We start from the raw sequence: 19,380 nt of genomic DNA on the forward strand, positions 1-19,380 counted from the left end.
CTGGCCAAGTTTGTGTCATCATGGGATGAATTACCATAACCGGTGGCTCATGAGCTCAGGAGAAAAAACTTCACCTATAATGTCAGCATTTTCCGCTCTCCTGCTACATCATCACCTGATTGTGGTAGCTATGATTCGCTCTGCAACACGCTGCTTTCTATTACTGCCAGTGATAAGACTGCAGACGACTGCAGAGTTGAACGTGGGACTGATGTTTCCAACCATCTGAAATCTGAGAGGTCCAAAACAGAAGTAGTTGCAACTGTGTGGATTATTTAAATAAATAAAAAGTAATAAAAAACATCTCTAAAAAAGAAATGGGATGCTTACTTCAGTAACGTTATCCAGAGGCTTTTCTTTCAGTAGTACTTCCTCTAAAAAATGCTGCTTCCTAAAAAATGGCTCCTTGTTGAAATAAAAAACAGCAGTTAGATCTTGAGTTACAACAAAATTCAGTTTTTCTGTTGAACAGAAGAAGAAAGTTCCTTTGATCTGACTGATGGAAGTTTTAAATAAAATTAGAAGGCGACATTCGAGAGGATTTTAGTTTCCACACTATAAAAAAAAAACTTGTTTATTTTGGGAAGTATAATTTAACAGGATTTTCTGAAACTGAACTTGGAACCAAAAGTATCTCCCACATTTTTGGCTCAATTTTCACCAAATCAAACGGTTCTGCCGTTGATCTTTTCCAGGCCTCCACACCACAATCTCCAAGCCAAAAATGTAATGTCCTGAACTGTTGTTAATATTGGTATCACAAGAATGCATTATTTCAGCATGGAAAATCTTGACAAGGTTCTTTCTCTGGAAAAAAAATTCACAATATACTGTTAATATGAAGGAATTTTCCATATTGATCTTTCATAGGTGTTTTGCCTGTGTTGTAGGGTTAAAGTAAATGTCTGTAAACTTAATAGCTCTGTTTCCGTTACCCTTCAAATTGTGCAAATTGCGACTTGAAATTATGCCCAATGGAAACGCATCGATTTGCAAAAACTTCCAAATATCGCAAAAAAGTTTTTACGCTTTTCAGGCAAATCGAAAAAGGAATATTTCGCAAAACATCAGTGGATACAGTTTTTTCACATTTACAGGTCACCTGGCGTACGTAAAAGTTTATCATTCTTTAAAGAAGGCATGTTATATTTGGACAGAAGATGAGAGCGAGTTCTTTATTAAACTAATAAAAGACAAAAGAGTTCTGGGAATACTGGATTCTAAACAACAAAGGAATGGCACAATTTATCAAGACCTGGAAGCAGATATGAAGGAGAAACACACGAAACACCTCATACATGGCCGCTCCCAAGTATAAGGGACTTTCCTTGCCATTAATGCTTGGATAACATGCCTACGTCTCCTTCGATTAAAAATAATGGCTAGTGTAGGGGCTGCGATATACTTAAACCTGCTAACATCTGTTGCCATGATTTTTGGAATGACATCGTGAGAGGGTAAAAAAAATTGTTTTAGTCGCACAATGTAAGTTAACCCTTAAATGCACTTATTCTGTCATCTAAGATTCAATAATTGTTGTGCAGAAAAAAATATACGTACACTCATACACACCTCGGGTCGTTTGCGACCCTATACAATTTTTACAAAAAATGAATACAAAAATAGGCATTCTTTTATAATTTTATGCTTTTTTTCTTGTTATATTCTTTATAATGAATTGATTGAGGAATACCAAGAATGTTAATATCTAACTTTAAAAAATTTACGAGGAGGAGGGTAGTGAATGACGTCCCAGGTCACTAAAGACCCGAGGTATGCATTTAAGGGTTAATGGAAACGCCATCATTTCGCAATAGTTTTTTATTGACAAAATATTGCAAAAGTTTTGCGCAAATCTGTAATAAAAAAACCTGGGTAATGTCTTGTCAGACACTACCTTTTCTATCTTTTTTACTGATTTATTTTCTTTTATATTTTTTTTTTAAATTAACTTTTACTTTTAAAAAACAGTTATTTACTTTTATCTTCACCTTTAAACATTATAGTTTATATATCATGAGTGCATCTCATGAAAAAAAGACCATATTGTACCTCAATATCAAGAGAATTATTCAGTAGTCATGAACAACTGTACAAGTCATTAAGAAATCATGAAATTTCATTTTTTTTTTTCCTGCAATACTGTAATGTGATATTTTATCACATTATGTGCTGAAAATACCACAGTGCACAAAATCTTAATGGTCCTAAAGTATTTTTCATTGTGAAATATGACCTAGACAGTCCCATAAAGATTGAATCAGCTACTTTTGTGCTTATGTTTCATAATTTGGCTTAAAATCAGAACTTATTATTAATAGACTGAACCGATGATTTATATACTTTTCAGGGGGTTGAAAAAAAAACATCTAAATGTGAACATCATGTTCTTCCAAACTAGTTGTTGTTGGCTCAAACTGGAACGTGTTTGCAGAGGTGTGTCTCCAGGGCCAAACACAGAGCCTAAACCTGAAGACGAGCTGTTTAGCAACACTGTAGCTTAAGTGATCACCCTGGAATGTGTTCCTTTTGCAGACTGTGACCACATTATAAATGAGAGGCAACTCACAGCCTCAAGTAGGTGTTTTTGCCTTGTTTACGTGCTGCTTTTTTTGTTAAATTTTAGCAGAAATACTGTTAGTGGGTCAGTGGTCAAACTGTGCTCTGTTTACCTTAAAAACTACTTCTGAGTTGTTTGAATACCAGTGTGAATGAAATGCTGTTCAGCAGGTTTCCATTTCTGTCTGTTTCAGTCTGTGCAAAAAATTACCTACATCATCCTGACATTATGCTTTCTCGGGTTTTGCGACTTGCTCAGTTGTTGATGTTTTTCTTGCTTTTCTGACTAAGCGACAGTCACAAGAGCTGGAGACAAACATGTAGTTTATTTTGGGGAAAATATAATTTAACAACATTTTCTGAAACTGAATTTGGAACCAAAAGTATCTCCCACATTTTTGGCTCAATTTTCACCAAAACAAACGGTTCTGCCGTTGTACTTCTCCAGACCTCCACGCCACAATCACCAAGTCAAAAACGTAATGTCCTGAACTGTTGTTAATATTGGTATCACAAGAATGCATTATTTCAGCATGGTCTCATGGAAAATCTTGTGGGTAATATAGGCCTACTAGAAGGATAAACCAGTATAAAGTTGTGGTAACTGTTTTAATAACTGAAACACTGCTGCGTGATGGAGAATGGACGTTGAGTTCAGTCACTAATATGAAAAAGGTCATCGACCAAAAATGTAAAATTATTGTGATGTGTGTGTGTGAGTACTGTAGGTCTGAGAGTTTGTGTGCGGTAAAACTCCTCCAATGTATGTGTCAGGGTGGAGAGCATGTTTTCTGATCCATGGGTGTGTTTCAAAATATTCCCTAGTTCCGTAATAATTACACTGCCCAAGGGAGTCAGCCATTTCTAGTGCTGTCACATTGTCAAAATCATCCCTGGGCACTGAAAACTTTGCTACCTGGAACTTCCCAGAGTCCCCATGAATTTTAGCCTGTGCGCTGTGATGAATGGAATAGGAATGCTAATAAATAGCTTTATCCAGGTATTATAGACCTCTTTGGTTGCAAAGAAGATGTATGATGAACAAAACAATCTACACAAGAAGGATATTGTTTAGACAGCAGTGATGTTAAAAGACAATTAATTTTCAGTAATATTCTGAAATATTATCAGACTGCACCGACACTATCAGATGAGAGCAAAACTTGAACTGATTTGAGCTGGATAATGACACTATTGACTTGTAGACCTGTAGAGCTGCTTAAGTTCATCAATTCTAATTAGGGCTGGGCGATATATCGCATGAGATTGTCACGCGCAATTCGTCAGAGAAGCCGGTTCCCTTATTACCGCTAAATCGCCATCACCTGCTTTCAAAGCGACATTTAATAGACAGAGCCATAGTTAACTGACCTGCTACGCAATATCGAGTTCATTATCGCAGATGAATCGCCTTCGATAATGAACGCGATATTGCGTTGCTTGTCAGTGAACTACGGCTCTGTCTATTAAATGCCACTCCATTTGAAAGCAGGTGATGGCGATTTAGCGGCAATCAGGGAACCAGCTTCACTGACGAACTGCGCGTGACAATCTCATGCGATATATCGCCCAGCTCTAATTCTAATCAACTTTACAGTTTTTGATTGAATCATTTAACTAAATTAGGCTGAACAGTGGTTCAGAGCTGCTTCATAACTGAATTAAATTTGTTTTATAATTGATGAACTTTGCACCAACGACAGTTATTGAACTGAACTGAATCAACATTGAACTGGCTCAAAGTGAAAAGCAGGAGTATTGTCTTCTTAAGAGGTGCTTGTAGCCGAGCTGAGCTAATTGATGAACTGTAAACAATTGTCGAACTGAATTGAATCAACATTGAACTGAGCTGAATAACAACAGTATTACCTTCTGTAGAGGTGCTTTACTGCTGAAATTGAAGTTACATAATTCATTCATTTTGCAATATGAACACTGTCCCCCTTTTTCACAGACAAGGCTTAAGCTAGTCCTAGACTAAAATGCATGTTTGAGCTGTTTTAACTGAAAACAACTTGTACTGACATATCTTAAAATGTCAGTGACATTGTTTTGTCTCAAGATGCACACCAGTTATGTTTTTTTTTTTCTAGTGTACATTCATAAAAGCTACTTAAATATCTTAATTGAACTAAGGCCTAATCCTGGCTTAGGCTAAGCCCTGTCTGTGAAACCAGGCCTGTATGTGTCTGTTTATAAGCTGATTTGAAACTGTGTGAATTGTATAAAGCACTATACAAATGTAAATTGACTTGACTTAAAGGATTAGTTCACTTCAGAATTAAAATTTCCTGATAATTTACTCACCCCCATATCATCTAAGATGTTTGTCTTTCTTTCTTCAGTTGAAAAGAAATTATGGTTTTTGAGGAAAACATTCCAGGATTTTTCTCGGGTTACAAGGAATTGAAGGTCCAAATTGCACTTTCATTGGAGCTTCAAAGGGCCCTATACGATCCCCGATGAGGAATAAGGGTCTTAACTAGTGAAACGATCGGTCATTTTATAAAAAATAAAAATTGATATACTTTTTAACCACAAATGCTTGTCTTGCACTGCTCTGCGATGCTCCGCGCATTATGTTGGAAAGGTGGGCAGAAGTACCGCGGTAGGGTGAAAAACATCTCATTTTCTCTACTCCAGCTTCAAAATCATCCAACATTGTTGTTTTACCTTTTTTTGTAAAGGCCGCTTGACTTACACACGTTCACACCGCCAGCGGCGGGAGCGTCAAAGTGACAAGAAGTCATTAATTTTTAATGAGAGCCGGCGACAAGCTCCGGCGAGAGCGGTACGGCGGGTCTTGGACGGTGAGAGCATTGAGGAGAGTTGAAATCAAGTCAACTTTATGGTAATAAGCTATGACGTGGTTCGGCAGCAACCAATCGGAATGTAGAGTTCCTCGCTTGAGAGGATTCTGATTGGTTGCCACAACTTGTCATTTACTTTGACCCTCCCGCCAGCAGTGGTTTGAACGAACAGTACAGCGTTGTTCGCCGGGCGGCCAAGGCGAATGTTGGCGCTCTCGCCGGCAGCGGTGTGAACGCACGGTTAGTCTTTGCACATTCGCTTTGTAGACACTTGCTCGGTACTTTCGCAAACGTCACGCGTGACCTTTCCAACATGATTACATAATGCATGGCGCAGAGCAGTGCAAGATGAGCATTTGTGGTTAAAAAGTATATACATTTCTATTTTTTTTGTTTCACTAGACAAGACCCTTCGGCTGGAAAGTGTAGAGCCCTTTGAAGCTGCATTGAAAATTTGCTATTTGAACCAGTTGTAGCCCATTGAAGTCCACTATATGGAGAATTCATGGAATGTTTACCTCAAAAAGCTAAATTTATTTTCGACTGATATATTCATCTTTGATGACATGGGGGTGAGTAGTTAAATTATCAGGAAATGTTAATTCTAAAATTAACTAATTCTTTAAAACAGTTATGCTTATCACGTTGGGATTGACTCATCGCAATGTGAAAGGTATCAAGGCCATTGCTAGTGGCTGAATTTGTTTTCACTGCACAATATACTGATTTTCAGTTGTAAGCAACAAAGCAGCTGCCATTTGTATATTTTCGGTCTGTTATTGCTTTTCTGTGCACTTGCCAAGACAGTGATGTCATTCTGCTCCTGTTGGGCAACATCACCTTGCTTGCACCTTACATACCGTAGAAACAAGTTTGTGCAAAGTCGTAAAAAAGTTAAACAATAATGTTATTCAGCTCAGCAGTGCCAGTTGAATAAGCTGACCTACTGACTTGCACAGTTTTGAATGTTTAGCCACTCCTCCCATTGGTGATTTATAAGGAAGTGTTTATAATGACAAGGGTTTCGGTGTTGTTTTTGCTGTCTCAATTTGCAGGAATCAATGTATGTGTTTAGTCAGGCTCACATTCAAAGTGTAGATGAATTTGGAGTGAGGCATGTTCATCGCTTCAAGAATTCATGCATTTGCTTCTCTCCACAGAGTGAGTCCTACTCATCCTAAGGCTGATGTCCTTCAAGAGTAGCGTCAGAAACATGGACGACCCTTTAAAGGTTGACTGATTCCAGCTGACACCTCCATGAGTGCTTTATAACTATGCTGCGAGTCACTAGAGGCCTTATGGCCACAGTATCCGCCAACAACTCGCCAAATTCCCCAACTCATTTCAGGGAATGATCAAACCATCCTGTCTAGGACATACACATCAAGATACCTCTTACATACAGGTCAGTTTAAATAAATTAAGTAAATAAATAAAGGCTTCTACTCGATGATTGACTGGGAAACAGACCTTTAAAACCCTCAAGTTAAACAGTCATAATGACCTTTTCCCAACAATTCCATCTTTGGTTTGTGAAATTATTACTTGAAATTACAACTCAAACCTTCTTTAACAAGTAACTGTTCATCAGCAGGAAGGCAAATACCCCAAATCCAATGGCATGGGTCAAGTTCTTCAGGAGACCAGGGGGCAATCTTTCCAAGTCTTACCAGCCGGGATCTATGATGTCCCTGGCCCCCACCAAGGGACTACTAAATGAGCCGGGACAGAACAGCTGCTTCCTCAACAGTGCAGTGCAGGTACGTGTTTGATTCAAAGCTAAAGGAACAGTTGCATAAGCGAGTCTGTTTTATTCACCTATATTTTTCACTGTAATACTTCTGTTTTCTCAAAATAAATAGCCTTTACAAAATGTAAGTCTAAATTTAATACATTTAAAATATTGAATGAATTATGGAAAATGTTGTGTATATACTAAATTATTTTAATTATGTATTTAATTTTATGTTTTTGTCAAAATGTATCAAATTTAACTAGCCTCAAGGGAGCTTGTTTTTCACTCTATTCATCCATTTATCTCTCTGTCCATCTATATTTCCATTTATCTATCAATCGATATACAGTATACACACACTACTATTCATAGTTTGGAATCATTAAGATTTTTAAATGGTTTTTGAAAGAAGTCTTATGCTCACCAAGGCTGCATTTATTTGATCAAATATACAGTAAAAATTTAAAATTGTGAAATTTCATTGCAACTTTAAATAACTGTTTTCTATTTGAAAACATTTTAAAATGTAATTTATTCCTGTGATGCAAAGCTGAATTTTCAGCATCACTACTCCAGTCTTCAGTGTCACATGATCCTTCAGAAATCAATCTAATATGCTGATTTGCTGCTCAAGAAACATTTCGTATTGTTATTATCAATTTTTTAATCGGTTGTGCTTAAGTTTGTGGAAACCATGATACATTTTTTTTACACAGCACGTGTTTGAAATATAAATCTTTTGTAACAAAGTAAATGTTTTTGTTGTAGGTTTTGATTAATTGAATACATCCTTGCTCAGTAAAAGTATTAATTTCTTTAAAAAGATAAATCTTACTGAACCCAAACTTTGAACTGTATATATTCCCAGTTGCCTTTTTCACACAGTAATACCCTGGTATTTATACCCATGGTACTTTGAAGTACTCTATATGAATATGGTAATCGTTTTATCCATATTGTTTAATCATGAACATAATGACATTTAACATGGCTTTATTAGCATTCACTGTCTAATGGCTTAAAGGATTAGTTCACTTTCAACTGAAAATTACCCTCAAGCCATCCTAGGTGCATATGAATTTCTTTGTTCTGATGAACATAATCAGAGAAATATTAATAAATATCCTGACACATCCAAGCTTTATAATGGTAGTGAGTGGGATCAATGATGGATGCACTCAAGAAAGTGTATCCATCCACATCCATCCATCATAAACGCGTACTCCACAAGGCACCGGGGGGTTAATAAAGGCCTTCTGAAGCTAAGCGATGCGTTTGTGTAAAAAAAAAAAAAAAAAAATCCATATTTAACAAGTTAATTAAAATATCTAGCTTCCGCCAGACTGACTTCCATATTTGTTACGAAGAAAGTGTAAACTGGCGTCACGACGTAGTGTAAGCTTTGTGAATTGCAATAGATTTACACTTTCTTCGTACAGTGAATATGGAAGGCGGTCTGGCGGAAGCTAGATATTTGACTTCATAACTTGTTAAATATGGCTATTTTTTTACACAAACGCATCGCTTTGCTTCAGAAGGCCTTTATTAATCCCCCGGAGCACATGTTTATGATGCGTGGATGTGGATAGATGCACTTTCTTCAGCTCATACTCATTGGTCCCGTTCAGTGCCATTATAAAGCTCGGATGCGTCAGGATATTTATTAATATTTCTCTAATTGTGTTCATCAGAAAAAGAAACGCATATACACCTAGGATGGCTTGAGGGTGAGTAAAGCTTGGGCTAATTTTCATATGAAAGTGAACTAATCCTTTAAACTCTGAACAAAGCTAAAAACTGTTACCTAGTTTGACATATTCATAGAAAAGTCAGATTGTCTGGACTTACCACAAAAATAAAAATATCACCCACCTCCCTAAACATACTTGATTAGCTTATGACTCACATTGAGTTCTGACCACAGCAACCTGTCATCTCCTCTTCAGAGTATTTATGGCATCCCAGCTCCACCCATCATCCCCCAGATCTTGCTCACAACAGTGTTTGTCATGATCCCAGTCCGCTAGTTACTGCAAGCCAGTTTTCCCTCTTGGATGGGATTGTGGACATTATGATTGAGTGTATCTCTGCCTCGCTCTGTTATCTTGTTCCTGTACTCATCACCATGGAGTGAAGAGGTCATACTCAGACTAAGTTGTCTGGGGCCTAAGGGAAAGACCCTGAGTGAAGAGTAACCTTACACTGCCAGTCTAAACACATACACAGATGAACAGCTCTCACCCCTCATCCTCTGTCATAGCCTAATCTCCCTTAAGCTCTTCCACCAAGCAAGGACAATGAGTCATATTTCTCAGAGTTTTAAGGACATAATGACCTCTTATAAGAAAAGGCAAAAAAAAATGTGCGGCCATCGGATGTTGACTTTAAGATTGTCACTTTGAAGCATCATGCAAACCCAGAAGTAAGTTTTAGGAGTTTATAAGGATAAAGCTCCACCCTCTTCTGGAAAGGGGGCCGGTAGCAGCAGCTCATTTGCATTTAAAGGGACACACACAAGAAGAGCGTGTCTTTCCTCACACCCAAATAGGGCCATATTTGACAAGCTATAATAAATGATCTGTGGGGTATTTTGAGCTGAAACTTCACACACATTTTGGGGACACCAGAGAATTTTATATTACATCTTGTAAAAGGGGCATTATAGGTCCCCTTTAAAAAATGACAAACCAAGACCAAATGTATCATTTTCTTTTTTGGTCCAGACCAAAAGAACTAAGACAACTGAACTACAAATGTGAACACACCCTTAGAAAGTAGCTGCCTATGTAGACAGTTGACTGTGAGGCAGCTTGGAGCAGAGCTAGAGTAAATGTGTGTCATTCATTGAGGTGAGGTAATTCTAAATCTGAATTTCCTGTAATTCCATGTACTAGGTTCTTTGGCACCTCGATATCTTCAGACGGAGTCTTCGTCAACTTCCAAACCACTACTGCTTGGGGGACTCCTGCATCTTTTGCGCTTTGAAGGTATTCTCATGGCCAAACACATCATAAAGCAGTATTTAATACTTTCTTTTTAAAAAAGTTTGTGTTGATGTTAAAAAGCAGTTCATGTCTGTTTTCCAGGGAATATTCTGTCAATTCCAGCACAGCCGAGAGCGAGCGTTACCCTCAGATAACCTGCGCAATGCCCTAGCCGAAACCTTTAAGGATGAGCAGCGTTTTCAGTTAGGCTTCATGGATGATGCTGCTGAGTGCTTCGTAAGTGTCTTTGTGTGTGATTTTTATGAGTCAGACTCACAGCAACGTGCTATGACATGCACAAATGTGTTGACATGTAGGGTTTGCGTGTGTGTGTGTGTGTGTGTGTATATGTATATATAATATATGCGCGTGTTAATAATGTTTGCAAGAAATGCAAGAAATTGATAAGACAGCATTTGATTTCCAAATGAAGCTCATCTGCTATTATGTACGGTATGCACAGCACAGTTCATGCACTCTTGTCCTAATGTCTCTCTCTCTGGAAAGCTGAAGTAAGCATGTTTACCCCTTCGGTATGTGCTGGATTTCTCTTAAGGCCACCTAATTGCAGTAAACCTGCTTAGCACTGGGACCTGTAATCATTTTCTGTTTAGCACAGCAGGACTGTGGGGAGTCAGTCATTACCCCAGTAAAAGTCCATTTACAGTGCTACCCTAAACAACACAATCAATGAATGATCTCTATCAAAGCAAGCCTGGAGTGCACGGATGCATTCACGCTGCTCTCACAGTCAATGCAGGTTCTCTATCAGAGCTTGGCTAGAAAGGCTATCCCACCAGTGCTTTTGTCTATTTGTCCAGGTTGCCTTTTTATGCTGAACTAGGACTGTTCAAAATAAGCTAATCTTTACTGGAGAAAATTAATCTTAAAAATAAAATCAATCTTGGCTCCTTTCAAAAAGCAAAAAGCTCTATTGGTGTTACTAAATGTACCCATGGTTCTCAGGTTTGAAAGGGTGTATTTAAGCAGATAATAGGCTTGGGGAAAATTACTAAAGCTTAGACTGCATTCAGTTAATGCCAAGGTATCATTGTACCAGTCCAAACAAATCCATTGTGTTTATATCTGGTAATACAAGAAATTATTGTTTATATGTCTATGAATCTGAAACATAATTACTGTATGTGTATGTATGTATGTATATATATTATGGAAAATGCCTCATAACACACACAAACTGTAGGTTTTTGTATTTTTCATAGGAGAACATTCTAGAAAGGATTCACCTGCACATCGCGCCAGATGCCGAGACTGGCGCTTGCTCATCCAAATCTTGTATCACTCATCAGAAGTTTGCTATGGAAGTTTATGAACAGGTATTGTAGCTTTTTAATACTCCTTCACACACACGTGTGTGATGCACAGATGCGCCTCCTGTGAGTAACAGAGAATTGATCGCTGTCCTGCAACAGCGTTTTTCAATCAGTCGGGTACCGTGGGCGGAATACTCGAAGGGAATACTAATTCAGGATCCATTCCCTCTCTCTCCTTCACCTGAGACATGGGAACAAAGCCCTTATAAAAGTATTGTGATGGTATTAGAGTTGTCAATAGTACCGACTTTGGTACCAATTGGTACTGGAATTTAAAAAATGTGATGCTTTGAGCACTGCTGAGCGGATTCGTAAACACCTCTGATTGGCCAGTGTGTTCACACGCTCATCAGATATGTCTGTGATTGGCTTCAACGATCAACGCATGGGAGTGTTTGAATTTGAAAGCGTTTTGAAAGCAGGCATCTATCAGCGGACTGGTCAGCGTTTAGACGCCTGCTTTCAAACGCTCCCGTGTGTATCTGTGTAAGCGCTCTGTGAAGAGCATCATCTATTTATAACGTTTTTGAAGCATTGATCATTAAAGCCAATCACAGACATATCTGATGAGCGCGTGAACACAATGGCCAATCAGAGGCGTTTACGAATCCGCTCAACAGCGCTCAAAGCGTCACATTTCTAAAATTTCAGTACCGAAGTCGGTACTTTTGACAACTCTAGTATTAGACATTAATAACATGGTAAACATGTATACAGTGTGTCATATAAATTAAAAGAAAAAGTTTAAGAAATAATACTTTTATTAGGCAATGATGCATTGAATTGATCAAAAGAGACAGTAAAGACTTTTACATTGTTTACAAAATATTTCGGTAACGCTTTGCAATAAGGTTCATTAGTTAACTGCATTAGTTAACATGAACTAATAATAATCTGCACTTATACAGCATTTATTAATCTTTGTTAATGTTCATTTCAACATTTTACTAATGCATTATTAAAAGCTTATCATTAGTTAATGCACTGTGAACTAACATGAACAAACAACTGTATTTTCATTAACTAATGTTAACGAAGATTAGTAAATACAGTAACAAATGTATTGCTCATGGTTAGTTCATGTTAGTTAATACATTAACTAATGTTTAACTAATGAACCTTATTTTAAAGTGTTACCAATATTTCTATTAAAAATAAATATTTTTCTTAAGAAATTTCTATTCATCAAAGAGGTTTCTGCAAAAAACTTAAGCAGCACAACTGTTTTCAGCAGTTATTAATAATAAGAAACATTTCTTGCACCAAATCAGCATCATGTGACACTGAAGACTGGAGTAATGATGCTGAAAATTCAGCTTTGATCACAGGAGAAAATTATGCTTTAAAATATTTTAAAATGGAAAAACTTTTTTGTTTAAAAAAAAATTGAATTGTAATATTTCACAATATTACTGTTTTTACTGTATTTCTGATTAAATAAATGCAGCCTAAGAGACTCATTGCATAATACATAAAACCGTGGTTAAGCCATGGTACATTTTGTGCATAAAGCAACGTGCGATTTGCTGTTTGGACACAATAAATTATTCATTCTTGTTTTGCCCGGATAAGGAATTTTTAAATTGGCTACACCCTCAGGTTGTACACAGTATATGTGGGCTGAGTCATCTCTTACATCACATACAGTAGCGTAATTAAGCCTTTACATCATATATTAGCATGCATCACTTGTAATTAATCACTGCGTGTGTGTCATTTCCCTGCAGTCAGTGTGTAGGAGCTGTGGCGCGTCGTCCGACCCGCTACCCTTCACTGAGCTTGTGCACTATGTGTCCACAACAGCCCTCTGGTAAGTGAGACCCTCTCCAGCCATCATGCCAGAAACTTGAGATGTGTTTTTGTTGGTACATTGACCTAAAAAATCAAAATACCTGAAACTTTTTATCATCAAATGGCTTTTTTATCTTGATTTCTCTTTGTTCCTCTTTCTCCGCACTCCAGCCAACAAGCCTTGGAGATGACGAGAGATGAAAGGTTACGGCCAGATATGTTTGGGGAGTTGCTACAAGCCGCCAGCACAGTTGGAGATACGCGGAACTGTCCGGTAGGCGTCTCGTAAAGTTGATTTAATAATGTAAAATTTATTAGCTATTTTAGCCCTTAAAGGACACCGTCATGCACAGAGTATGATGGATCTTTCTGCGATGTCATGTCATTAAGCACACACAAGGACAAACACGCACACACTCCCTTCTTATCTGATATTCTGCAAGTGTAACACCTCCATGTGACGGCAAGCAGCGAGATGAAACATGAGACCGGAACGTTCCTCTCGCATATCAACACATTCTGCATTTTTAAACAGGTGAAGTAGGAAGTCACAGTACTAGTCACTGTCAGAAGCAGCCATGCATCTCACTGAAGTAATGTTTGGTCAAAACAAACCAAGGAGTTATGATAGTTAACTAAATCTAAAACTAAAAAAAAAATCATTACTTGACATAAAATAAAAGTGAACTGAAATAAAAAAACAAAACAAAACGATTTTATTAAAGCTAATTGCCAACTCATTTAGTTTAGCTTCAAATATTAAAATAATTAACTAAAATAAAAAATAAAAAAACTACATACACATTTAAAGAAGACATATAATGCAAAATTTACTTTTACATTGTTTTTGAACATATTTATGTGTCTGCAGGTTGAACACAGCCACCCTATTATGGTAAAAATGGTTCTACTTTGCTTGCTATTTTTTTTCCATAAATCAGAAACAGTGTCTCAAAATGAGCCTGTTAGGAATGCATCCATTGTGGTATCACAGTGGATCACGCACACGATGTGCGACAGAACCGGCCCTATTAGCTCCCCTAAGTGAGCTGTACACAGTCAGCCATGTTTATCTCATGTTTATTTTTTGTTTCACATTTACAGCATAGACAGCAGCAGATACTGTACATTAGGCTGCCGCTTTAATGCATATATATACAGTACAGTCCAAAAGTTTGGAACCACTAAGATTTTTAATGTTTTTAAAAGAAGTTTCATCTGCTCACCAAGGCTACATTTATTTAATTAAATATACAGTAAAAACAGTAATATTGTGAAATATTATTACAATTTAAGTTTTTTTATTTGAATATATTTCACAAAGTAATTTATTCCTGTGATGCAAAGCTGAATTTTCAGCATCGTTACTCCAGTCTTCATTGTCACATAATCCTTCAGAAATCATTCTAATATGCTGATCTGCTGCTCAAGAAACATTTAATGTGTACAATTGTACAAAATATTTGTGTACAATATTTTTTTTTTTTTCAGGATTATTTGATGAATAGAAAGTTCAAAAGAACAGTGTTTATCTGAAATCTAATCTTTTGTAACATTATAAATGTCTTTACTGCCACTTTTGATTGATTTAATGCATCCTTGCTGAATAAAAGTATTCATTTCTTTAATTTCATTTAAAAAAATAAAAATAAAAATTCTTACTGACCCCAAACTTTTGAACGGTAGTGTATAATGCTACAGAAGCTTTGTATTTCAGATAAATGCTGTTCTTTTGAACTTTCTATTCATCAAGGAATCCTGAAAAAAAAAAAAGTACACAACTGTTTTCAACATTGAAAATAATCATAAATGTTTATTGAGCAGCAAATCAGCATATTAGAATGATTTCTGAAGGATCATGTGACACTGAAGACTGGAGTAACGATGCTGAAAATTCAGCTTTGCATCACAGGAATAAATTACTTTGCCAAATATATTTAAATAGTACACAGTTATTTTAAATAGTAATATTGAGAAATATTATTACAGTTTTTTTACTGTATTTTTAATTAAATAAATGTAGCCTTGGTGAGCAGACGAAACTTCTTTTAAAAACATTAAAAATCTGAGTGGTTCCAAACTTTTGTACTGTACTGTATCAAATATATATATATATATATATATATATATATATATATATATATATATATATATAATATAAATAAAGTACAGTACAAAAGTTTGGAATATATATAATATATATATAATATGCTATTTCTTTCCCAGCTGTTTACTTCACAGATTTAACCGACTGCGTTTATGTGAACTTTTTGTTTGTGTGTGTATTTGACAGTTTAAGTGCAATAAGATGTGAAAGAGAACTTAGTTTAGTGCTCCAGTGCCGTGTGTGCGCTCAGAAAACCACATATCAGGAGTTATGATAACTGATATGGCTTTAAAATGCATGCAACTAATACACTTTCATGATGACAGAGAACTGCAATGTCATGTGAGCGTAACCGTGGTAGACATGATTATCAAAAACAAACAGATGTTTTGTTTGTTGTTGGCAGAGTACTCACGGTACAAGCTGTAAAGGCTCTACCCTCTTCTGGAAAGGGGGGCGGGGAGCATCTGCTCATTTGCATTTAAAGATACACACACAAAAACATTATGTTTTTGCTTCCACCCCAAAAAAGTGGCATTTATATCATTGGGTGGGGTATTTTGAACTGATAGTTAACAGAAACATTGTAGGGACACCTGAGACTTATATTGCATCTTGTAAAAAATTGCATTATAGGTCCCCTTTAAAAAAAAAAAAAAAAAATGACAAACACAAATACACAATTAAAGTAAAAAAACCTGAAGTAAAATTAAAATGAAAACAAAATTACATGAATGGCGACATTGGGTCACAGTCATTCCTGCAAATTTGCCATTGTTAGCCAAAGAAGCTGATGTGATGTTAAAAAACAAACAAATAATTATGTTTTATCACTATCCCTTCAATAGAGTAATTGTGGTCAAAGAATCAAGATCCGGCGCGTGCTGATGAACTCTCCAGAAATCGTGACCATTGGATTTGTGTGGGACTCAGAACATTCAGACCTCACCGAAGACGTCCTCCGCTCTCTCGGATCAAGCCTCAACCTCTCAGGGGTAAGAATAATATCTAGCAAATTTTCTCAAACACTGCTCCACCTGGTTAATTTCAACAAGACTCTTGACCCCGTCCTAAAGAATCAGACTACAAAAGCAGTACAGTACACCAGGGGATCATGAAACAATGCTTTGAAGAGCATTTTTGGTCTCGCAGGATAAAAGATTTGAAGAAAAATAAAGCTTTAATGTACTTCCAGATTGGTCACAATTGATTATACTTTACAAGATACTTTCAAATGTCAAATTGGTATAAATGTGAATTGAGGATGAAATAAAGCCTTCAATTTTACTTACTAAAAAGTATGGTGGCTGGTATGTACTACATGGTATATAGTTAACTCAGAAATGAAAATTCTGTCATTTATTCATTCCAAACCTGTAAGACTTCCTTTCTGGGAAACTAAAATATTTTTCCATCCATGCAGTAGAAGTCAAAGGTGACCAAAACTGTTTATGTCATACAGGTGTGGAGCAACATGCGTGTGAAAAAATGTATGACAGGATTTTTTATTCTTGGTTGAACAATCCTTTAAATGCACATTAAAGTATCCAATCAAATCCTATGGAATTACCAAATTTCGTACCCATGGTACTTTTTTCTTTGTAGAGAACAAATATGATAGTTGGTAAGATGATTACTTTCCATATTTCATGCTTTGGAATTAGATTACCTAAATTGGCAAGAATCTGTTATCTGTTCAGCTCAGTGAAGAAACATCTTATTCCTGGTTATTTTCTAAAATATTGAATTCATAGGAAGCCTCCATCCAGATTAAATGGCTATAAAAAGCTTCTGACATCACCACAGTTGCTCTTTTTTCAGTTATTTTTATAGCACATCTGGTGCTGGTGTCATCGAGGCCGATTTATGGTGGTGCCTTGGACCATATGTATGAAATAAAGTAGGAGTTTATCCTCTTCATAAGACTGAGGTTGTGTAACTGCCTCAGTGCCTGCATAGCCCACGCCTGATGACCAGAAAGCCACTGCAGTGGAAGGTCATCTGGCGTCCGAGTGTGTAGACGGCCTTCATTACCAGCCTCGTGTGTGGGAGTATAAAGTCATGTTTGAGAATTGTTTACCACCAGATGGCCGTTCTGTTTGTGCAGCTGTATGCATTTCAGATGGCTAAAATGCATCTGTAGATGACCTTACAAATCTCCTTACTTTTATAGAGCAGTCCAAACAAGCATAGTACAATTTTTTGGCATCAAAGATCTAGATTGGAGGAATCAGTTCTTTTACTCAAAACAATTGTCACAGATGCTAAATAGCTTTCATTCTTTACTCCCACTTCCACGTTACAACCCTCCAGTATTGGATTAGTCTCAGCCGAAACCCCCTGGACAAGTACAAAGGCTTTAATTCATTCCCTAGTTCTCCATATGATGGTGGAGACTTCAGAGAAAAATAGCTCCCCGCCTGCCTGCAATCCATTGTTTCACGAGCCTCCGAAGAAAACCAGCTATTCAGGAATCGGGGTGGAGGAACAAGTGTTGGTTAAGCAATAACTGCTTTATTTAAACTTGTTTCAGCAAATACATACTTTTGCATTTCGTCACCTACTTCTGACTTCTAATTCTGAAGTAACTTTGATTGTACTCAGAGGATGGCAGTCTAGCACATGAAACTGAAATGCTGTATACTTGCACCCAAAACTTAAAATTATCCCATGATTTACTCACCCACAAGCCATCCTAGGTGTATATGACTATCTTCTTTCAGATAAACACAATCGTAGATATATTTAAAAATATCCTTGCTCCTCCAAGCTTTATAATGGTTGTTTTTTTTTTTGTTTTTGTTGTTTTTGTTTTTTAAAGTCAAAAAAAAAAAGCATCCATCTACAATAAAAGTAATCCATATGGCTCCATGGGTTAATAAAGGCCTTCTGAAACAAAGCGATGGGTTTTGTAAGAAAAATATCCACATTTACAATTTATTGCGGCCAAAGAGCGAATGTATGACGTATTGACAAACACGGACACACAGAGGATAGAGCAAAACAAAACACCGGTCACATATTAGAAGTCTCATTTTTAAAGAGAAATGTCAGAGGATCTCGATATTAGAGAAGAGGAGCTTGAGTTTATTGCCCAGCCCAATTTGTTTGAACAGCGAGAGGCATCTAAGCTTACAATACTGTTACATCCTGCGTCATACATCGTGTCAGGGATTATTCATTTGGCGCAAGTTGACTTGCACAGTATGTGTACAGTCGTTCACCGAAGCTAGTGATTTGAATTCATAAAGTTTTAAAAATTGCTATTTTTCTTACATAAATGCATCCTTTCACTTCAGAAGGCCTTTATTAACCCACTTGAACTGTATGGATTACTTTTATTATGGATGCATTATTGATTTATTTTTTGCTTCAAAATGTGGCCCCCCTTCACAACCATTATAAAGCTTGGAGGAGCAAGGATATTTTTAAATATATCTCCCGATTGTGTAAATCATGGGATAATTTTCATTTTTGGGTGAACTATTCCTTTAAGAATATGTCGTCATTTACTCATGTTGTTCTAGACCTGTGTGGTTTTTCTGTTTTTTCTTCCGTGGAACACAAAAGATGTTTAGTAGGATGTTTATGCTGCTCTTGTGTGTACAATAAAAGTAAATGTTGACCAGGGACTGTTGAGCTTGAAAACGGACAGGAAGTATGATGGATTGTGGTACTTGTAAAGTGCTTATTTCTGTCATTTTTGGAGTTTGACAGCCCTTTGTCACCATCCACTTTCTCTACATGAGGAAAAAGAAACCATATAAACATCCTGTCTAACGTCTTTTGTGTTTGACAGGAGAAAGAAAATCATACAGGTTTGAAAGATGTGATAATGATGGTTTTGATTTTATTGAAATGGATTTTTAGCAAAACACTAAAACCAAAATTACAAAACTAATAATTCAATAATTAAATTTGAGTAATTGAACTCAGTATGCTGTTCAGGGTGTTGTGTTCACATATTAACCAGTTGTTGTAAAGGTTTTCAGCAACGAGCGATTTCTTGATATTTCTAGCATTATTTTTGGTCACAGTAAAGTCAATCCACATTCCTGAC

At 36.7% G+C, this 19,380-nt stretch overlaps 1 protein-coding gene across 3 annotated transcripts in view; it reads left to right on the top strand.

Annotated features, from left to right (window-relative positions):
- The window catches only part of LOC137030049 (inactive ubiquitin carboxyl-terminal hydrolase 53), a 63,503-nt gene that overhangs the window by 9,656 nt on the left and 34,467 nt on the right, over positions 1 to 19,380 (top strand). For 2 of the 3 annotated variants that reach the window (XM_067400016.1, XM_067400013.1), the window contains exons 2-9: positions 6,530 to 6,774; positions 6,961 to 7,129; positions 9,999 to 10,091; positions 10,191 to 10,325; positions 11,312 to 11,425; positions 13,150 to 13,232; positions 13,385 to 13,487; positions 16,169 to 16,315. In XM_067400016.1, coding sequence (XP_067256117.1) covers positions 6,986 to 7,129; positions 9,999 to 10,091; positions 10,191 to 10,325; positions 11,312 to 11,425; positions 13,150 to 13,232; positions 13,385 to 13,487; positions 16,169 to 16,315 — 819 coding nt within the window. In that variant the 5' untranslated portion in view covers positions 6,530 to 6,774; positions 6,961 to 6,985. The remainder of the gene's footprint in view (positions 1 to 6,529; positions 6,775 to 6,960; positions 7,130 to 9,998; positions 10,092 to 10,190; positions 10,326 to 11,311; positions 11,426 to 13,149; positions 13,233 to 13,384; positions 13,488 to 16,168; positions 16,316 to 19,380) is intronic. The other variant, XM_067400015.1, reaches the window with a different exon arrangement.

Source organism: Chanodichthys erythropterus, chromosome 11 (genome assembly GCF_024489055.1).
Source record: "Chanodichthys erythropterus isolate Z2021 chromosome 11, ASM2448905v1, whole genome shotgun sequence".
Taxonomy (NCBI): domain Eukaryota; kingdom Metazoa; phylum Chordata; class Actinopteri; order Cypriniformes; family Xenocyprididae; genus Chanodichthys; species Chanodichthys erythropterus.